This window comes from Ovis canadensis, chromosome 22 (genome assembly GCF_042477335.2).
Source record: "Ovis canadensis isolate MfBH-ARS-UI-01 breed Bighorn chromosome 22, ARS-UI_OviCan_v2, whole genome shotgun sequence".
Classification (NCBI taxonomy): Eukaryota; Metazoa; Chordata; class Mammalia; order Artiodactyla; family Bovidae; genus Ovis; species Ovis canadensis.
The window spans coordinates 33,377,172-33,399,590 of record NC_091266.1 but is presented as its reverse complement, the minus strand read 5'-3'; the positions used below and the strand labels follow the sequence as shown (position 1 = coordinate 33,399,590).

Below are 22,419 nucleotides of genomic sequence, written 5' to 3'. Positions count from 1 at the left end.
TGCTCCATGCAGTTCTTTGGAAATCTGCGTTTAGTTCTTTATACTTTTCTCTTTCTTCTTGGTTTTCGTTTCTCTTCTGTTTTTTAGCTGTTTGTAAGGCCTCCTCAGATAACCACTTTGCCTTCTTGCTTTCTTTTTCTTTGGGATGGTTTTGTTCATTGCTTCCTGTACAATATTATGGACCTTCTTCCATAGTTCTTCAGGCACACTATTTACAAGTTCTAATCCCTTAAATCTATTTGTTACCTTTATTGCATGTTCACAGGGATTTTAATTTAAGTCGTACCTGGCTGGCCTGGTGATTTTCCCTGCTTTCTTTGGTTTAAGCTTGAATTTTGCTATGAGAAGCTGATGATCTGAGCCACAGTCAGCTCCAGGTCTTGTTTTTGCTGTCTGTATACAGCTTCTTTATCTTTGGCTACAAAGAATGTGATCAGTTTGATTTTGGTATTAACATTTGTTGATGTCCCTATGTAAAGCTGTCTCTTGTGTTGTTGAAAAAGGGTATTTGCTATGACCAGTGCGTTCTCTTGGCAGAATTGAGTTAGCCTTTGCACTGCTTCATTTTGTTCTCCAAGCCAAACTTGCCTCTTTTTGGATGCAAAGCAATTTTCTTCTCCCACTTTGAGAGTGAGAGTATTACCCTGTCCTTGTTTCATGGGACTTCAGTGTTTCTTGCTCTCCTTGGTTTTATAGTTTTAGGGGATCCACTCTGGGCTGAGCAGTAATGAGGGGAAGCTGTTCTCTCTGTTGAGGACTGGGGAGACACGGTGGTGATATCTGGAGTTACACCTCAGATTGTTACTTCTGGTCTAAATAACATTGTGGATGGCTGTTAATTATGGTTTGGCTGCATTTTATGTTTAAGTTGTTTTAATCAGCATTGAAAATTTTGAGAAATTTAACCTTGTTTCTTGGAGGAAGTTGTTTTTCATGTTCTAAATAACCAGTATTATAGTACAGGAGAACTTAAAAGCAAACATCTGTGCTTTCTTTTTTGTTGTTGTTAAGGTTGATTTCTCTTTTTTCCCCCTCATTGTTTAAGTAGCATAAAAAAAGCAGTTCAGTCCTTTGGTTGGTCATATAGAGTGTTTTTCAGATTTTGTTTTGTTTTGTGTAGAAACTAATGATCCTAAGCACATTTTTGAAAGGTTTATAAGTTAGCATCTGAACAGTATTTTCAGATAGTATTTTTAAAAGCAGTCAAGAATGGAGATGACTCATCTCGAGGGAACTTTCCAGTAATTTATATACAGTGACACCTGCTGGATAGAGGTTTGCCTTTTAATCTTCCGAATTATGAAAAGTCACTGGCATTTCTCATAGAATCTGTGGCCTCCAGTGACTTGCACTTCCAAGAATGTTCAGATGAATACTAATCTCAGAGATTGTGTAGGTAGAAATTGTTGGCTTTACTTAGGATTATATTTTTGAGTTTTTTTAAATAAAATGAAGCTTTCCTATGTGTTTTAAGCTTTTCATTTCTGTTTTAAATCAGTTTATTCGTTTGAAAATTTTTCTGTAGATGTTCTATATAATTTTCTTTCTATAAGAGACGCATTCTTCACTAATAAGATATCTTTGAAAATAAAGGTGATTAAAATTCTTTTGTGAAAATCTTACACAGAAGAGGAAAGAATTGTATATTGAATTCCTATATATATATCACCCAGGTTCAACTGTTACGAGTAGAAATTTCAACTTCTATAAATGTTGTTTTTGCGTGTGCTAATTTTCCTGTAACTCTTCTGCAAGCGAGAGTGCTGATTTGCAGTTTTTATTTTATGTAGATGATGTGATGCCAGGCACTTACTGTGAAATTGACTTAGATAAAGAAAAGAGAGATGCATTTGTGTATGCTATCAAAAACCACTACTGGTACCAGATGTACATAGACGACTTACCAATATGGGGTAAGTACTGTGTGTCACATTCAAAGTTTGGGGGACACTTGCATAATAAGCAAGATTTCTGTAATTCAGGCGATTGTACACCGAATCAATAAATGTGTTTTCACTCTTTTCCACAGAATTATTTTAATACAAATTTTATATGGTCTCCTGTTACTTGAAAGATTTTTGACATTGTGTCAAACTTTACATGAAAATTCCTGAAAATATAACTTTTATACAGTATAATTTTTCAGATTCAAGAAATTAAAAGGTGCTTTGAACAGTCTGAAATATTCCTCTTGCCCCCATTTTTCTCATATCTTACTTTGATTTATCAAATACAATCAAGGGGACTGAATAGGATTTTAAAATTATATCCTGGTTTTATCTTATGCAGAACTGTGGTGGTCTGATTTTTAGGTATGAGAGTCTCCTGAATGACTTGTTTTGCTAGTTTTATGTTATTTTCCAAAAGTCTATTATGTTTAAAAAATTTTTAAACTTTTTTATGTTTTATTTTTTTATATTGTATGTCCTGGTTCATCTCTGTTGATAGAGAGGAGCAATGGAATAGTAATACCAGTTTGTGCATAATCCGAACATTGTTTGTGCTGGACTTGAGTAAATTACTTAATATGCAAAAGTACAGCCATCTATCATAGCCAGCATGTTTGATCACATTTTTCTCTTAGTGGCGTTTGTTGTTGTTTGTTTTTTGATCTTTGGACATTTGTTCTTATATATAATTAGTACATATAGTTAATAGTCTAATTCTTAAAATTATTAGCAGCCTGCTGTATTCATGAGAAGCAGATTGCAAGACTGAACTGTCAACTCAGAGTTTAATATCGTACTAAGATGGAATTAAGGATCTTCCTTGTAGCTCAGATGGTAAAGAATCTGCCTGCAATGCAGGAGACCCGGGTCCTATCCTTGGGTTGGGAAGATTCTCTAGAGAAGGGAATGGCAATCCACTCCAGTATTCTTGCCTGGAGAATCCCATGGAGAGAGGAGCCTGGCGGGCCACAGTCCATGGGGTCGCAAAGAGTTGGACATGACTGAGCGACTAACACTAAGACTAAGATGGAATTTATAAGAAAGTTACTGTCAAGATATAATTGCATGCAGCATCATTGCTGTGTTGCATGTTAATTAGGTATAAATAGGAAGCATTCCATGTAAATGACTATAATTAGTATAACAGACATTTCTCTGATCAGCTCTGAGGGTAGCAGGAAGATCTGCTGAATACTCGCTGAAGATTTCTGAGCCTGTAGTTTAGGAGAATCCTTTAATCTGGGTTTCCTGTTTTTGGTGAGAGAGCAAGTCCCTCTTCTGCTCTTTTCATTGCTTATGGGTTTCCTGCCTGGAACCTTAGGCTTTTCCAGTCATTTCTTGGGCCTCCATAACAACATGGCAGCTGTGTTTTCCTGTCTTAACATATATCTTTTGTAGCTCTGGGTTTCTGCCATATTTAGGGCAGATACTTTTGAATGTCCTAAAATGTCTGAACCGTGGAAAACCTTGTCAGAAACAAATCTTTACCTGACTTTTCTTGGGATAAAGGTTTTAGATCTTTTAAAAGTCCCTCAGAGAATGCTTTCCTATTTAGTGTAATTATGTCTCCACCCTCAGAGTTTTCAGAGTAGATGGGTAAATAAACTTCCATGAAATTAATTATTAGGAGGATTTTATTATCCCTCTACAACCTGAAACAAAATGCATCTGTATTCCTTGAACTTGTACCAATTAGAACAGCTTTGGTTAATAAGCAAATGATTCTTAATAAAGAAATGATCCCCACCCCCCCCCACCCCCCCCGCAAAGCTTCCATGAGTTGCATTGACCGTAGAGGGAAGACCCAAGGAGTAACTTCTAGGACCTAAGATTCTCTAATGAATTTATAGGCTGGGGTGTAGGGAACATTGGATAACTAACTGACAGTATGAGGGTGCAGGAGATGGTCCTCAGCTACTACCTGCTTCCTTGTTTGGGTCTTCTCCTTCAGTATCCCAAATTGTGATCAAAATGGTCATTTTAACTATTGCCTCATTATCATTTATCTTCAACACTTCTGTCATTTTGTTGACAAAATCCTAAGGATAATTCTAAGACTTGAGGTGTAAAGAGGAGGCGTTTTAAGTTAGGCTTCCCTGGTGGTTCAGATGGTAAAGAATCAGCCTGCAGTGCAGGAGACCCGGGTTTGATCTTTGGATTGGGAAGATCCCCTGGAAAGAAAATGACAGCCTACTGCAGTGTTCTTGCATGGAGAATTCCATGCACAGAGGAGCCTCATGGGCTCCAGCCCATGGAGTCACAAAGAGCTGGACATGACTGAGCAACTAATACTTATATACGTATGTACAACTATCAGGAATGGATTGATCATAGGTTATTAGAGAAAATACGAGACTGGAACTCTGGAAACCTTGGTTTTAATTTTAGTTTGGCCACTAAACTGAGAACCTTGCCAAGTGGTAATGTAGTGCTTCCTTGAAATTTTGAGGTACCAGGGAATATAAAGTATATGGTCATAATTATTACAGTGAAGGTGTACTTTGAGGATCAAAGTATGAACTTTGAAGATCAAATTAATGATAGACTATGCTGAGCTGTTCATCACTTTTTTACCATGAAGTGAAAATGGTTTGGGTTTGCCAAGTAGTTAACAAAGAGAAGTCCAGCCTGCAGCTCTTCCTTGTTCTAACCGTAAGGAATAATGGTAATGTTGTTGTTTTTTATAAAAATGCCTTTTACTGAGCTTTAGTTTCTAATGTGTTTTAAATATTATAAGTGATGTTACATACCTTGTATGAAGTGTTATTTCTTTTGTAGGTATAGTTGGTGAAGCAGATGAAAATGGAGAAGATTATTATCTTTGGACCTATAAAAAACTTGAAATAGGTTTTAATGGAAATCGAATTGTTGATGTTAATCTTACTAGTGAAGGAAAGGTGAAACTGGTTCCCAATACTAAAATCCAGATGTCATATTCAGTAAGTATGAAAATAATTGTATACAGGAAGAAGTGTTCGTGACTTAACATCAAAAATTAAGTTTTGCAACTTCATGTAGCTTGAAATGGGATGCAACAGAAATACTGCTCAGTATTTCATTTATATAGTAAAAATCTTATTAGACTGTATTTCCCCAGTGTCTGTAAGTAAGCCTGAAAACAAGGAGATTTACTCTAAGTCTGTAGTAATAGATACCTGTTATGCAATGGCAGGACCTACCAGTTGCTTCAGCAAAGTTTACCATTATAACTGAGCAGTTAGCTAACCCAGCCATGTATTCTCATGGTTACTTTTTAGCAGTACTCTTTATCTTTCCTTTTTACTGTTGCAGATTAAGAGATGATGCTATGTTGAAAATTTCTGGATGAGTAGTTTACCATATTTTGCTTTATCAGATGGAATAAGATGCTCTTGCAGAGTAATAGCCCTTTGTAGCTGTCAAGTTAATTCTGTTCTATTAGGATTAAAAGTAATGGAAAGAAGAGAAATCTGATGTAGGTAGCCTCTCTCTTTGTGAGTTTCTTTTCCTGGTAACTAGAATGAGTCCATTGCTATTAGATAGTTTTGAAAGTTTTTCAACCTTTGTGCATATGTACCTAGTACAAATAATGTTTACATAGCTGTATTTATGAAGAAACAGAATCTTTGTAATAAAACTAATGCAATCTAAAGACAAAGATGTTCAGATTCTTAATTTATTTTATTTAGTTATTACCACAGTTATGAGGTCAGAGAATTTAACAGTTAATAATCCTTGAAAACTGAAATGATCACTCTAAGTAAAGTCATAAGTTTTGTTAATACACAGAAAGGGAAGTTAGGTAGTTTTTTTAATCATATATTTCAACTTCTCAGATTGGTAGTAACTTTCTACCATTTCTTAAATTTCTTATTCTTAGAGTATAAATCTTCAAATTTTGCTCAGTATTGTTTACTGTCCTTGATATTCAAATTTTTTTTTTCAGGTAAAATGGAAAAAATCAGATGTAAAATTTGAAGATCGATTTGACAAATATCTTGATCCATCCTTTTTTCAACACAGGGTGGGTAAATTGTGTACTTGAGGACATTCAGTATGTGCTTCAGTCAGTCACACAGTAAGCAATTGCCATCTATAGGGCACAGTGTGAGGGGTGTGAGTCTCAAAGGTTTAACTATAATGCTGAGTTCAGATGTGAGCTCAGAGGGGCCTGAGCACCTGTTAAAGTGGAGCGGCTATCTATGGGGCAAAGAAACTGTGTTTGGAGAGTTGCAGCGGAAGATCAGAGTACAGTTTGGGACACGGTGGTTTTGAAGTGTCTTCAAGACATCCAGATGGAGATAATGAGCAGCTAGTTGGATCTGTCAAATGGAGTTCAGAAGAGAGGCCGGGGCTAGAGATAGAAGTCTTGTGGTTGTTGGCATATAAGTAGTATTTAAAGCTGTGAGACCAAATGCAGTTGCCAGGAAAGAGTGTACAGGAATAGAAGAGCACTAAGGACTGAGCCCTGGGGGCAGTAGTGTAAATTTAGAGAGAAAAGTGGAAAACCAGCTCAGCGCTCTGAAGAGATTCTTGTATGATGTGAAAAAGAATTGTGTGGCATCCTGAAAGCCAGGAGAAGGAAGTCTGTCATTTTCTGATAGAAAGGTTAGTTCTGGATTATTGCTGGTGGGCCAGTAAGATGAGTACTGACAGTAACTGTGGATTCATCTGGAGTCATCAGTAAACTTGACAAAGAACAAGTTTGGTATAGTAGTGGGGCACAGTCTCAACAGAGCTGGTGTAAGAGAGAATGAGGGGAGAGTAATTGGAGGCAACAAGTCTGGCTATTAATGCGAGTGAAGAAATGGTGCAGTAGTCAGCAGGAAAGATGGGACCAGGAGGGAATTGGGGTGTTTTTTGTTTTGTTTTTTGAAATGTAAGGAAAACATGTTTGTATGTTGATGGGGTTCCATAAAGAATACAAAACTGACGATGCAGAAGATGGGGAAGAATTAATGAACCTTTTCCCTTGAGTAGGCAGGAGTGGATGGGATCTACTGGGAAGCATTGGGATTGTTTGTTATACAGTGACTTACAAGCACAGACTTAGGAGCTCCAACTGCATGTAAACCCAGTCTCTGTCATTTACTGTAACCTTGGTGAGAGGACTCAGTTCTTTAGCTTTGTTTCAACAGTGAAGCGAGGGTTATACTACCCTGCAGAGCTGTTGTGAAACTCCATTTGACTATGTTTATAAAACCTCTGGTATAAAACCTTCGATAGCAGGTGCTCAAGAAGAAGCAGCACTGGTGGTTATATTAATCTCCACTGTTCTAATGTTTGTGGTAAACCTGGAGTGCTACTTTTAGGGCTGGCAACACTAGAGGGTGCTGGAGGCAGCAGTTCAGAGGGTCAGTCACTGCTGTGTGACATCTCGTTTCTTTATTGTTTTAAAGGAATATTTCCCTTGGTTAATAACTTCAGAATCATACAACATTTTATAATTTGGGGGATAAAGGAATATTATAAAATGTCAGGTTATTAGTAGTACATTATAATAGGTATTAAAGTTTGCATCTTTGATTAGAAAATAGAGAGCTTTGCTAGAAATTTTAACATTTGGGGGCATATCTTTCTTACTACCAAATAGTAACTATATAAAACTTCTTTTCAAAAATTTGATAAATTGAAAAAAGCTATGAGGTGTGTGTGTGTGTGTGTGTGTATATATACACATATATATGTATGTATAATTTTTTTCTCTCTTGTCCTTTTCTGGGTCATTAATTTCCAGAGTAGCAGAAACAAATCTTTGTAAAAACCTATTATTATACAGTGCATTTATAAATCTTAAGAGATACTTTTGTGAGAAACTTTATATCTGAATAGGTTAGGTTTGATATGCAAGCTACCTTGGTGGCTTAGAAGGTAAAGAGTCTGCCTGCAATGCAGGAGACTTGGGTTCAATCCCTGAAGTCAGGAAGATACCCTGGAGAAGGAAATGGTAACCCATTCCAGTATTCTTGGATGGAAAATCCCATGGATGGAGGAGCCTAGTGGGCTACCATCCATGGAGTCGCAGAGTTGGACACAACTGAGTGACTAACACTTTCTCTTTGATATGTGAAAAAATAGGGAATGTCACTGTAAGTTTTAGAGAAGTGATATATGAACATGATGTTTCAGAAAGATATACTGGATTAGCTGTTACAGGATAGACTGAGAGGAAGGGGAAAGGCCAAACATAAAGGTCATCACCTAGGAGGCCACTAGAGCTGTCAGATGAGAGGTGATGGCTTGGGAGTGGAGAGGAAGGGGGAAAAATGAAATGAGAGAGAAGAGAAGTTTTGAAACTATCCCTAAGGAAGAATTTTTGGGAATGAAAATGTAGAGAAATTCTTGGACAGTGCCACAGACATAGTTGAAGTCATATGTGCTGCATCTGAACATAATTTTTTTACAAATGTATGGGTGGAATCAAAGTCAAGAGCCTTGGGGACGTTGAGAAACTATGGAATACCTAAGAGTTCTCTGTTCTGTGGATAGGAAGGTGGCTTAAGTCCACGGCACCCAACTATGATGGTTTAGTCTTATCATTTTGATAAGGTTTTCAGGTTGTTGCTCAGTTAGAGGGAAGGGAACTAATATTTATTGAGTATTCACTGACCTGTGCCAGACAATGGTGACATGTGGCTTACATATATATTAAAATATACAAATCACTTATGATATAGTATCATTTCCTTCATTTTTGATGAAGGAAAACTGGGGTCAGGGCTTGTGTTTGAACTGTGTTTTGATTCCAAAACCCATGTTCTTTCTCTGTAATACTGAATAGCATACTCAGTGTGGCCAAATTGTACTTCATTTGTATACTTTGATTGTGATAATCTATATATACAGTATCATACTTTTAATGCATCTGAAGCTTACTGGAAAGAAAGCCAATCTCTTTGATTACTCTTCTCTAGTGTATTTTAATTTTGAATTTTCATGTAAAAGTTTTAGAAGATTTTTCTGTTTTTTTTTTTTTCTTTTGCATAAGCATTCTATTGTCGTCATGAAACCTATGAATTTTGTAACTGGTATTTCATGTAAGTAATACTTTATTTTCTGTTATTCTAGATTCACTGGTTTTCAATTTTCAACTCCTTCATGATGGTTATCTTCTTGGTGGGCTTAGTTTCAATGATTTTAATGAGAACTTTAAGAAAAGATTATGCCCGGTATAGTAAAGAAGAAGAAATGGATGACATGGTAAGCAAACATTTTATTAATACATTGTATTTACAAAACAATTTAACTCAAGTGTTTCTGAATGTTGGAACTGGGTTTATAATCCTGAGATCAGCTGATCTTTAGAATTCAGAATTTTCAGGCTTTAGAAAGATATAAACTCCAATCAGATGTTTTAATGTTTTTAAGTGCCCTGATTAAATGTCCTATAATCAAATACATTAATGTGTTTTCAGTAAAACATATGAATGTTCATCCTAAGTGGGATGAATAAAATAAACAGTGTACGTAATCTCTTGTTAGATCAGTCTTGAGATTTGCCAACAGAGAAGGATATGTCAAGCTTGTGAAACAGACTCACTTTTCAGAGCTTTTGATTTCAGAATTGCAGCTAGGAGGTTGTCGACTTGTATTGGTATCATTCTAATGCTGCGAAATGTTGCATAAAATTAAGAGTGAGTGGAAAGATTGATTTACATTTAGTTCAGATGGTTCAGAGGTTTGCTTTTGAAATTATTTTTACTAAATTATAGAGCAGTGTTGTAAATTAGCAAAAAGTATGGTTTTTTTGGTTTGTTTGTTAATTCTTTTGACCACACTGCACAACTTGTGGGATCTTAGTTCCTCGACAAGGGGTTGAACCCATGCCCTTGACAGTGAAAGCGCAGTGTCCTGATCATCAGGGAGTGTTAATGGCTAATCTTTTTTTTTTTCCCCCTTTTTTAAAACTGAAGTATAGTTAATTTACAGTGTTGTGTTAGTATCAAATGTACAGCAGAGTGATTCAGTTGTTAATGAATATTCTGTGTAGATATGTTCCATCATTAAATAAGCTTGGAAAACAGTTAAATAAAAACTTTAATATGCATATGTGTCTTGTGAAATATCAGAGGATAGATGAACTATTTCAGTTCAGTTCAGTTGTTGACAAAACACGGTCCGCTGAAGAAGGGAATGGCAAACCGCTGCAGTATTCTTGCCTGAGAACCCCATGAACAGTATGAAAACGTGAAATATTTGCTGCCTCTCAAATATAGCTGACCCAGACCATTCCCCCTCCCCTGCTGCCACCGAAAGAAACCCAGAGATTATCTTGAGGGTCTGATTGATATTTCTTAAGAAACTCTGTTTTAGATATTTGCTTACTCAGGTTGAAAAGGCATAATTGAATGTTTTGTTTAAAAAAGCACTATAGACAGCATATTAAAAAGCAGAGACATTACTCTGCCAACAAAAGTTCGTCTAGTCAAAGCCCTGGTTTTTCCAGTAGTCATGTATGGCTTGAGAGTTGGCCCATAAAGAAAGCTGAATGCCAAAGAATTGATGTTTTTAACTGTGGTATTGGAGAAGACTCTTGAGAGTCCCTTGGACTGCAAGGAAATCCAACCAGTCCATCCTAGAGGAAATCAGTCCTGAATATTCACTGGAAGGACTGATGCTGAAGCTGAAACTTCAGTAATTTGGCCACCTGATGTGAAAAACTGACTCACTGGAAAAGACCCTGATGCTGGGAAAGATTGAAGGCAGAAGGAGAAGGGGACGACAGGATGAGATGGTTGAATGGCATCACTGACTCAATGGAGATGAATTTGAGCAAACTGGGAGTTGGTGATGGACAGGGAAGCCTGGCATGCTGCCATCCATGGGGTCGCAAGGAGTAGGACATGACTGAGCGACTGAACTGACTGATAGTTATTTAACTATTCGATATATTCCCCGTGTATTTTCTTAGGCTCCAGGCTATAAGGGGCATTTCTGCGTTGCTAGGGCATCTAGTACTGGTTTTAATCTTCTCTTTTGCGCTCCACCTGGGCCCTGGTCATACATGAGCCATAGTCACGATGTAATGTCAAGAATAGCATCTGAAGGTAATGTTCAGAGAGCCGCTGGGCTTTTCTCCCTGTGTTACCATTTCTTTTTGTTCCTAGACCTTTTCTTTTTCCATTCTTTGAGATTTTCTGAGTACAGCCAGGAGCCACCTTTCTGAATTTCAGTAATATAACACTTTATAACATAATAAGTTATTAAGGCAGAAATTATTTTAAATTTGAAATGTCTTTTTTGATATTTTGAAACTTTTAATAGCTCTGAATTTGTAGGGAGGGAACTTACAACTGTAGTTGTAATTTTTTAAGCTATTTTATGTATTTTAATTTCATTCTGGATTATTTTCTTTTCTCTCAACATTTATATATATATATATATATATAGGATAGAGACCTTGGAGATGAATATGGATGGAAGCAGGTGCACGGAGATGTATTTAGACCATCAAGTCACCCACTGATATTTTCCTCTCTCATTGGTTCTGGATGTCAGATATTTGCTGTATCTCTCATTGTTATTATTGTTGCAATGATAGAAGATTTGTATACAGAGTAAGTTCATATGTTTATAACTTTATTACTTTTTCATTGTTCTTGAATAGTTTTAATAATTGAACCTTTAAGTCAATCACATTAAATATCTGCTGATTCTAATTATCTTAGAATTTTAAAAGCATAAGTGCCATTATTGCAAACAGATAATGAACAGTATTCTGCAGCTATAATAAGTATACTTTCCCGTTATCTTCTAAAATTACTAACCTTACTGAATACTTTGTTTGGTTATAAAGATTATTTTTCATTAGAGGTATGAGCAGAATTACAAATCAAGAGTTCTGTGAAAGCTGAAGGTCCAATTAGGTCTTCCTAAGAAGCACTCAAGGATTACCCATTTACTGAGTTAGTACTTCATATTTGCCTCCGAAACTTGGAGCTCTACAGAATATAGAAGAAAGCATTATAAATAACACTAACACTAAAAAGAGTGGTGGAAAGGCACATGAGGTTAGAAAAATAATTGCATGGTTTTTCCTTTATTCTGTCTTTACATGGTTTCTGGTACACTGTTCCTTTGAAGACAAAACCAGTTGGAAGATATTTTTAATGTGAGGCCTTTGGATCCTAAGAAAAAGTTGTACATTCATGGAGGTCTTAAGTCTTTATTGAGTAGTCCTATAACCTTGTGCTCAGAGAGCCATGACCTCAACAAAGCAAAAACACTCTGAGCCTGGGGTGTAGATGCCGCCCTATGAAGTCCTCAGTCAGAATGACACTTGTCTGCTGTTACATTTCATACCTCTATTTCAGTTCCTGATGGTGCTTGCTTATATATGCCTGGCATTTGGTGGACAAGTGACAAATTGTTGCTGAAAGCATGGCTCGTTAGTTACATATTAAATGTTTAACTATACATTACTGTTCCTTGCACTGGTCAGTAAGTTCTTTGAGAGTAGAGACTGGGTCTTATCTTTGCTTTGAGTACCTAAAGAACTTTGTGTATTCAAGTTTCTCAGTCAGTGCTTATTGAACTGAAATGAATGATGTATTAATTGACGAAGGTATTTCTCTGTAGTTTGTTATATTTCTTTAATATAACCTTTGTACTTTAGTTACCACATAAACCTTAAAATAACTGGCCAAAACCTAAACTTCAGTGTTTTGTAGGTAGTTCTAATTTTAAGATATAATATATTTCAAGTAAACTAAATCTCAAATTCAAGAAAAGCTGCACTGGTAGGCAGATTCTTTATCACTAGTGCCATCTGTGAAGCCCCTTCCTACATGAGACTACATCATCCTTCACATTAAATACTGGATTAAATTCATCACTATGGAATTGACGCTGACTGTATAGTCACAGTGTTAGAATTTAGTAGTGGGTAACCTCTGCTAGGGGTTTCCCAGATGGTGCTAGTGGTAAAGAACCTGCCTGCCAGTGTAGGTAGACATAGAGACACAGGTTTGATCCCTGGGTTGGGAAGATCTCCTGGAGGAGGAAGTGACAACCCACTCCAGTACCCTTGCCTAGAGAATCCCGTGGACAGAGGAGCCTGCAGGCTGCAGTCCATAGGGTCGCGCAGAGTCAGACATGACTGAAGCGACTTAGCACACACACATGCAACCTGTCCTAGAATCAAAATTTTTGCTTTGTTCTTTCTCAGATGTTAATATTTCAATGTTGGCAGTTCATTTTTTAATGCTGAAGCTGTTCTTCTTATGGACCTTCAGCTTATAGAAATAAGAAACCACACCTAATAGATGCTTATTAGCAGGCAAGTAGGCTGCAGTCCATGAGGTTACTGAGAATCGGACACGACTGAGCAACTTCATTTTCACTTTTCACTTTCATGCATTGGAAAAAGAAATGGCAACCCACTCCAGTGTTCTTGCCTGGAGAATCCCAGGGATGGGGGAGCCTGATAGGCTGCTGTCTATGGGGTTGCACAGAGTCAGACACGACTGAAGCGACTTAGCAGCAGCAGCATGCATTGTTATTTAAGCCTGTCATTGTTATCAGTGGTTTTTCTACCATTTGAAGTGAACATACTTGATCACGTACATGATAAGTACTACACCTATGAATATTATTATGAGATCAAAGTGACTAACCTTACTGAGGTTCCATGTTAGTAGCTTTATGCTCATTAGCTCATTTAATCCTCACATCAGCCCTCTGAAGGGACTAGTATTATCTTTAGCCTGCAGATGAGAAAGGTGAAGCTCAGGGAGGTTGAGTAATTTGAGTAAGATAACACAACTATTAGTAAGATGTGTTAGTAAGATGAGATTTGAACCTCGATACTCTTCCCTGATAGCGTAGATGATAAAAGTCTGCCTGCAATGTGGGAGACCCAGGTTCAATCCCTTGGTCAGGAAGATCCCCTGAAGAAGGAAATGGCAACCCACTCCAGTATTACTGTCTGGAAAATCCTATGGACAGAGGAGCCTGGCGGACTACAGTCCATGGGGTTGCTAATAGTCAGACACGACTGAGCAACTGACACTCACCGCTTTCACTCTGACTCCAGAACTTGTCTCTTAACTTTCAGTGCTCTAGATATGAAGATAGAGGTAATTAAAATGCATAGTGACGAGAAAATGAAAAAAACTTGCATGTAAAATTTGTAAGACTCACTCCAGGAGTAGATATCTCAAGGATTCTAGAGGATAAAAAGCAGATAAATGTATAACCTGTGAAAATTACTTTGTTCAGTGATGATTGTGGCAATCAGGGAAGAAGAAAATACTTAGATAGAAGATCAGCATCAGGGTGGATGTGCCAATTAGTGTGATATTGACCCTGGAGAAAGCATGGTATTTGAGAAGGTATGAGTAAGTCTGGTAAAATGTTCTGCAGTGGTGGGATGGCAAGTGTAGGTAAAGCAGCTACTTAGATATCACCCTCTCTCCCCCTACCCCCAGTTTTAGAGAGATGAGCAAGGATGGTTCTCTACTTCAGTAGATTTCTTCATTGTAAATGAAAGTGGTCTATTTGGGGTGAAAAATGCCCATAAGATATTTACGAACAAATGGTGCAAGGGTATATCTGATTTTTGAAACTGTAGCTTATTCTCACACTTCCACTTAGTGGAAATCTCTCTGGGGATTGCAAGTTTAACTCTCTAGTCATTTTGGACTCTTAGTCACATGACAGCAGCCTGAAGCTCTGTCAGTGTCTGTGTCAGAATCCACACACCCGGGAATAAGCAAAATGATCAGTTTTTTAATGATAGTCTGGAAAAAAAAGTTAGTACTTGCAGTGTTTAATTGTATTCTTGAAAAACCAAATTTGGCTTTTCAAACTGATTAACTCTGAGAGACCCACAATCTTTTAAACATGAGAAACAAACATATTGCTGCCACGTTTACTTTTTAGCTATATATTTATGTCATTGAGTATTATAAGTGTTCTAACATACACATTACTTTAAGAAATTGAGCTTACCTGTTTGAGCAAAAAAGTGGTACATGTTTCAAGACTGTATGATGCCTTTGTAAGTCTACGTAGACAGACAGTGGAATGTAATAATTACTATCCAGAAGATGGTTAATTTTTGAAAGTTGTATATCCTTCCAGAGCACATATTAGTGTGATATTCTTGTAAGCTGTGTTTAAAAGAGTATTCTTTAACTCAAATTAACAAGGCTATATGTTCTGTCTACAGATTTTTACCTTCCTAGTTGTGGTGAGTTTCAGAAATGGTCTTTATATTTAGTTAAGTACATTTCTATATTATGGCAGATGATGCTGTCATTTTATCATTTTAATATTTCTCTTTGCAGTTAGGCATTTAACATATTTTTGTCCAGTTTTGTTCAGTAGGAGAGTTGATCTGAATTGCCTAGATAGCATTACTGGAAGAAGAGGTTAGAAATTATTGATCTGAGTTAATGTTGATTTGTAGACCTATGGATTTTTAAAAACAATTTTAACAGTATAAGGGAAACTAAATAGAAGTCTCAGTACTATACCATTTAAAGTAATAGTAGTAATATAGGTTACAGTACTTCCATTTTATTTCTGTCAGCAGGCAAGACTCTTAAGCAGTTACTCTATAAAGAGAAATATTCTAATTAATTTTCTTGACAGATGAATGTTCTTTGCCATGTGATGTGATTGGTTCACAAGGTTGTGAAACAGTTTCAGTGCCAGCTTCTAGTATGTTTGCCAAAGAAATGTGAAATGTTTGTTAGGAATATTATGAAATTTAACTTCAAATTTTAAAAAAGTAGGATCAGTCTGTTACCGTTTACATGCAATTTTAACTAGAAATTCATTCACTGGGCAAACCTTTTGAGGTCCGCTGCAGTCCAGGAATACATTTTTTCTGTTACTGCTAAATTTGATATTAGCGTAATATCAGTGATATTAGTCTTTGATATTAAACTGATGTTAATGTGATAGACTGTATGATAGTGTCTTTAAATCATTGGTCTTAGTTTATCATATATGCTGTTTTGCCTTTTTAGGAGGGGGTCGATGCTTAGTACAGCCATATTTGTCTACGCTGCTACATCTCCAGTGAATGGTTATTTTGGAGGAAGTCTGTATGCTAGACAAGGAGGTAATTTCTGAGTTACTGTTTGTGTTTTTAATTACAGATGCTAATATTTCACTGTGAGGTATATGGCGTTTAAAATGCACAGTGTAGCTGTTATAAAGTCGTTTGTTATCCAGTTTCACATAATCTCCACTAAACCTGTTACATGTTCTCATCTGCTTTTTATGGAATCCTTACATTTTATTTCCTAAAATTATGAATAATTAGTAGGTTATCTTCATTGTCCACTGTGAAGTTAGGCCTAAGGAAGCTGTGGGAGAGAGTGTACTTAAGTGATTATTTCGCTTTGAGGTGTCTGGTTCCCTAGCAGTGTTCCACAGGAGGCTTCCTCATAGACTCTGCAGCTTTACAGCTGAGCATAAAGGCATGTGTCATGGTTTATGGATATATGTCTGGGCAGTGGGAGGATAATAGGAAGGAAAGCTGTTGATTTCTGTTGACCCTTAAATACTTATCAAAGGATCCTGTGGAAAGATTTTCTGTCACAATATTTTGCTAAAGGAGCTTCATCTGAAATACCCCCTTGCTTCTTTACTGTAGTGACCTGAAAAGGATGGGTGTTCATGTATGATTCGAGGTTTCTGCCTTGTGGTGTTTCTTTCTGTGATGGCATTTACGGTCTTTAAGCTCCTTGGTTTTCCCTGTCATTGGCTGGGGTCAGAAAAGTGATATACAAAGTAGCAGACTTGCATGTTTCAGTTTGTGAAGGAAGGGTTGTTGAAAGATGTTAGAATTCTATTCCTCAGGATGGAGACTTCCTACTGTGATTTTCCCAGCCCTTCCTAAGCAGTGTCAGCATTAGAGGATCCTGCCCTTCTTTTAGTTGGCTAGAGGAGCTCAGAGCACAGGATTATTTAAAATTCCCCCAGGATATCCTGGTTTACTATGACTTTTAAAGAAAATTGGTCCTGTCAGACTTAATGTGGTCTAACTGTAAACAGAGATAATTCTTTGGATTGCCTGGAGTATCATTGCAGATTCCTGACTTTTTTTTAGCTGTTCAGTTTCTCTGTTCTCCCTCTGGATATGGGAAATGAGTCTTAGCACGCAGATCTACCATCCTGAGGAAGTAAGGATGCCTGAGGTAATGCCTGCTTTGAATTTGATCTGAAAACTAGTTAGGCTAAGAGCTGTACAATTTATGGTCTCTAGAAAAGTCTCCACAGCAGAAAAAGGTTACTCAAAACAGGAAATTGAACATAAATTCACTTTTAGTCTGATTGCAAGTGAAGAACACCCAACCAAACTTAACTTTACTACACTTGTTCTTGAAAGTTGGCAGAGTTCAGACTTGAGCCTAGGAGTATCAGATTTTACCAAGAGTAACCTAACGGTTCTTTTCTGATTGACAGTGTCCTGAGGAGATCTGATTATGTCCATTTCCTACATTGAAAGTGTAGGAAAAGAGAATGCTAGAAAAGAGCTGGAACTTCATAAGAGAAATAGCCACCTTTCAAACATTGATGCATGTCTGTCTACCTAGCGTCTCTGATTGTTACAGTTTCCCTTTTCTTTCAGGAAGGAGATGGATAAAGCAGATGTTCATTGGTGCATTCCTTATCCCCGCTATGGTGTGTGGCACTGCCTTCTTCATCAATTTCATAGCCATTTATTACCATGCTTCAAGAGCCATTCCTTTTGGAACAATGGTGAGCTGCTCGAATCTTACTTTTAAACTGAGAGTATATTGGTGATGGACAGGGAGGCCTGGCGTGCTGCAGTCCATGGGGTCACAAAGAGTCGGACACGACTGAACTGACTGACTGACTGATAAGCATTGTAATATGAGGTCTACTGTCTGTCCAGGGTACCTCTAAATTAGGAGGTACCTTAAGTATAACAGCTGCCTTTTACTATTTGCAGCCAGTCCCTACTCAGTCCTGGAAAGTTAGGTAAAGAAAATTTTTCTTGATTTTGTCAACCAGTGAAGTGAAAGGTCAACTTTAAAGTAAGACAAAAGAGAACACTGTTTATTAGGAATGAGGGAAACTGGTGAGTGTATTGCAGAGGAAGGACGATGACACAGAAGAAACATGGGTGTTTTAAGGTGATCGTTGAGGGCACTGGTGAAGTGAAGACTGTAACATTTTTTTTTTTTTTGGTAACTACTAATTTTAGAACCTCACGAAAGCATTTATATTAATATTGATAACTTACATGCTATAAATATTAAAATCCTATTTTATATCTTACACATTATCACAAAGTTTGAAATGTTGTAAATTTTTAAAATATATTAAAACGAAAGCACAGGAATACTGGTGCTTTATAGAGGTAACTCACAGTCTCTCGATTCTTCCAGTTGTTAATCATTTTATTAGAAGCAGAATTTTAGGCCTAGAGTAGACTTCGGGCTCAGTGTACACTTGTGCAAACATGTACACACACATGCACACACACACACAAGTTGCAAGGTGGTTACTGTTTTTCAGAGAGGTAAGGTAACGCTTAACGTCATTTAGATTCAGTGGCAGAACTGCAGCTGGAACCTGTATCTCTGTCTGAATTTTACCCTTGTTTTGGGTTTCTTTCTATCATGTGGGAATTATTGAATGGTCTCAGAAAAGTCCAGATGATTGGTTGTTTTACAGTCCAAGTTTTTCAGAGATACTGTGCACATATGTTTTTATTAAATCTTTAATAATTTTTATTTAGGAATATTTTGCAGATTGCTTCAAAATTGGAAGCTTTTTTTGGTTTGTATTTTGTTTTTGCAAGTCACAGATGCTGATAATGGTTAGGAAAGGGTAAAAGAATTAGTAACATTGAGAACTGGAAAATAATTTGCTTTATAGTAGTTCTAGGCCATCAGAAATTATAGAGAGAGTCAAGTTACTTAGAGGTGCTGGGGTCCTGCCCTGGCTTGGATCCAGGTATCCGAAGTGTGACGGCATCGGCGAAAAGAATGATTTAGAGGGAGGTAAGGAAAGAATGTTGTAGATAAGAAAATAGAGGAGAGAAAGAGGCTGATATTCCTTGTTTTACATAGAAAGCCAATAAAACTCCGAGACAAGGAGTTTGCCCTGTTCACGGAGGCCACAGGTGCCCTCCCGGTCTCCCGAGGGAGTGAAGACGTAGAACGTCTTCCTGTTCAGGTCTCAGAAACCCAGGCAGATAAGTGAACTCAGGGAGCCTCCTTGCTCCAAGGGATCAGCCTGGAAAAGAAAGTAAGAGAGAGAAAAAAAGAAAAACATGGGGTGACCAGGCTTCTTCGAGCGAGGCCCCTTTTTTTATTTTCAAAAGGGTCTTTTATACCTTTACTTGTACAGAGGAAAATGAAAGATGCAAAGTCATACAGAGTCACCCCAAACATTACATCTGTTTTGTCTTTATCGAAACCAGGATTTTTTCTGCAACCCTTTCCCATAGACAATGTTGTGTACATTATCTTCTGGCCTTGGAGGCCTGTGGACATTTTATGACCCTCTTTTGATAAAGGCTGCTCAACCAGAAAACTTATTTTCCCTTGAAATGTTTTTTCTTTATGTTTCTAATCTATGTCAGCCTCAGAAAATGCCAAACAGAGTTACATTTCTCACAGAGTAAAGGTGCAGTGAGTTACAAGAAAGAACCAATTAGCTCAAAGATCTGATGTGGGTAAATTCAAGGCTACACTTGTTTTTCTTACATTCCAACTATGTTAACTAATGCACTCCCAGTTGCACAGTGGATAAGAGATATGGGAACTTAGCAACAAGCTTTGGCCCTATAATGAAATCCTACACCAGCACTACTCTAATAACTTTTAACTGTTTGAAAGGCTCTATGTTTTAGGCTTCCTGTTGGGAGGCTGTGAATAATCATATGTGTAGCTGCAAGAGTCTGGATAGACCTGCCAAGCAAGCTAGAATGCTAACAGAGGGGGGTTTGATTTGAAATATTCCTCTCATGTCCAGGAGACTTATTAGCTAGAGCCCTAAGTTGATTTTCTCCAGAGAAAGGTGGTCAAGGATAGCCCCTGTTAATGTCAGAAGAGTTGGTGAAAGGCACAAAATAGTAGGACAGACAGATTCTGTTTTGGGGATAGATGCTCGAGCCGGTCTAGGGAGCCCCTCAAGTCCTGCAGCCTTGCTTAACAGTTCTGTTCCACATGACCTTGTCATGGGTGGGATGGCCCGTGCTGGCTCCCAGCATAGATGTGATCTGCCAAATGAATTACTATCATAGTGCTTTAAAAATTGAGATTCAGATTCCATTATAATTTTTATCATAAAGCTTTTAATTTGTTATGGTAAAAATGTTATTTCAAAGTTGCTTTGTTTCACAAACATTATAAATTTTGCCCCTCTGTAAATGGGGTTTTAAATATTAAGTTCAATGTAATTTACCTTTAGATACTTTAATAATTACTGATTACGCAAATATAGTATCAGACTCTGTGCTGAGCAAGAGATGGTCTATAAAATTGATCTTCACTGTATAAAAGACTGACTGTTGGTGCTTAGCATCCTCCTGCAGTGCCCAGGTCTTACTGTCCTGGTCTTTGTAATGAGGGAAAACTGCTTTCAGGTTGTAATCAGATGTTCGGTCTAAAATTTTTTCTTCCTTTCAAGAGTATCAGAATTTGTTTAGAACACGAAATGTAAGAATTGAGATATTTGACCTAGTGTTTAAGTGTTTTAACTACTTAAATTTGTATTTTAAGTTATCTGACTTGTTGATAATATGAAGGAAATGGTTATATTATTCTCATAAACTCCATGGTCCCCAACCTTCGGTACCCATAGAATCACTTGGAAGTTTAAAAAATTTCAATGCCCAGGGCTTCATCCTATGCCAGTTTATCTGTCCTATGTTAAACCCAATCTCTAGTGTTTACCTGATTCTAGTTCTCAGCATCTGAGGGTGGATCTGTTAGCTGTAAAGTTCCCAAGTCCCAAATGTCTGATAAACTGGATCCCCTACTTTAATACCCTCGTTTAAAATCAGAGTCTTCAAATACTCCTGTATACTCTTCCCCAGGCTTATTCTATCCCTGTTCCTTTGATCTCGTGGCTGAGCCCTTTCTCTGGGTAATCTTCACTCTAGTTCTGTTTCCTCAGAAAGTCCACAATTGACGGCTTAATTCATTCTTAGTAAGAGTGACTTCAGCTTCTGTTTTGCCCTATAGAGGCACCAGAACAATGGGGATTTTGTCCACTTGGAGTCTGGAGTTTTGTCAGAATATTTCTGTTGTCCCCAGGACTAGCCCAAGATAACTTTGAAAGTGGGAAAAGTTTGTCTCTGGACCCCAGATTCTCTGGCCATATGTACCTGTACGTAAAAGCCATTAAATCCATGCCAGATTAAACTTGTTGAGTACTTGTCAATCTTAGCAGCTTATTAAAGGTAAAAGAAACATAAATAGAGAGAGGGTGGTAGCGGTAATCTAAGCTAATGTCTAGCGTCTCGTCTTAAAGGCATGATTCCTAGAGAATATTACAAAACTCTATAAGAGAGCATTTGAATGAAATTTGGGGTCAAAGATGGTTCAGAGATGACCATACCTGTTCCTAAAGTTGGCTTATTCTGGCCGAGATACTACAGAGTTGGAGAGAGTGTACTTCAAATTAAATTGAATCTGGTAAAGTAAAACCTTTTTCCTTTGGAATTTGTTCAAAAATGATTTAAATGTCATACCCAGAGTTTTTGGTCCTGTGAGGGTTTCTTGGGAATGAGGAAAGGTTTGCCAGGGTATTCTGAAAAAATGTTTGAGGCATCAAGTCTTTTCTGGGTTGTAAATCTTAGATTCTTAATGATATTGGAGGTTTTCAAAGGACCATATTGCAGTTTTAAATCATGGAGACAGAGTAGCACAGAAACGGATAACCTTTCAATCTAAGTATCATTCGCCTCAGAGTGCACAGACAGATCCGTGACTTATCATACTTGATTTTGTCTCTCAGTGGGTAGAATAGTCGCTGGAGAAGTAACAGGTCATCAGCCATGCTTGTCATTTTAAGGTTTGTTTTACTTTGGGAGGGGAAATACCAGAAACGTGCCCTAGGTTTTAGGAAAAAAGATTTCACAAATATTCAGGGAAATGCTCTCTCATGATCCAAATATTTTACCATAACTGGGAAAATGTTATGAGAGTTCAAGGGTCTCAGAAATGAAATCTATGAGGCATAATCAGAAATAAACACAGTGAGGAAAGAATGGAGACAAAGATTAGTGGATGAGTGCTATTTTGTGATCTCTCAAAGGTTATGAGAAGAGTGCAATCAGTTGAGCATGTATCTGTGTGAATCTATTTCTGGACTTTCTTTTCTACTTTGCTGTTGCATTGATTGATTTGGGTTTGTTTGTTTGTTTTTCCAGTATCACACTGTGTTGATTATTGTAGCTTTACAATAAGTCTTGAAATCAATTCTTTTTCAAAGTTGTTTTGGAGTTTTTAGGTTCTTTGCATTTCCGTGTGAAGTTTAGAATTGGCTTGTCAAA

The 22,419-nt window shown here is 37.3% G+C and overlaps 1 protein-coding gene across 2 annotated transcripts in view; it reads left to right on the top strand.

Moving 5' to 3' along the window:
• TM9SF3 (transmembrane 9 superfamily member 3) overlaps positions 1-22,419 on the top strand; it is a 62,205-nt gene that overhangs the window by 20,125 nt on the left and 19,661 nt on the right. For both annotated transcript variants that reach the window (XR_011252236.1, XM_069568183.1), the window contains exons 3-9: positions 1,791-1,913; positions 4,728-4,888; positions 5,875-5,952; positions 8,997-9,128; positions 11,319-11,485; positions 15,905-15,999; positions 17,515-17,645. Coding sequence is in view for 1 of the 2 variants with exons in the window: in XM_069568183.1 (XP_069424284.1) it covers positions 1,791-1,913; positions 4,728-4,888; positions 5,875-5,952; positions 8,997-9,128; positions 11,319-11,485; positions 15,905-15,999; positions 17,515-17,645 (887 nt within the window). In the remaining variant the exon portion in view is untranslated. The remainder of the gene's footprint in view (positions 1-1,790; positions 1,914-4,727; positions 4,889-5,874; positions 5,953-8,996; positions 9,129-11,318; positions 11,486-15,904; positions 16,000-17,514; positions 17,646-22,419) is intronic.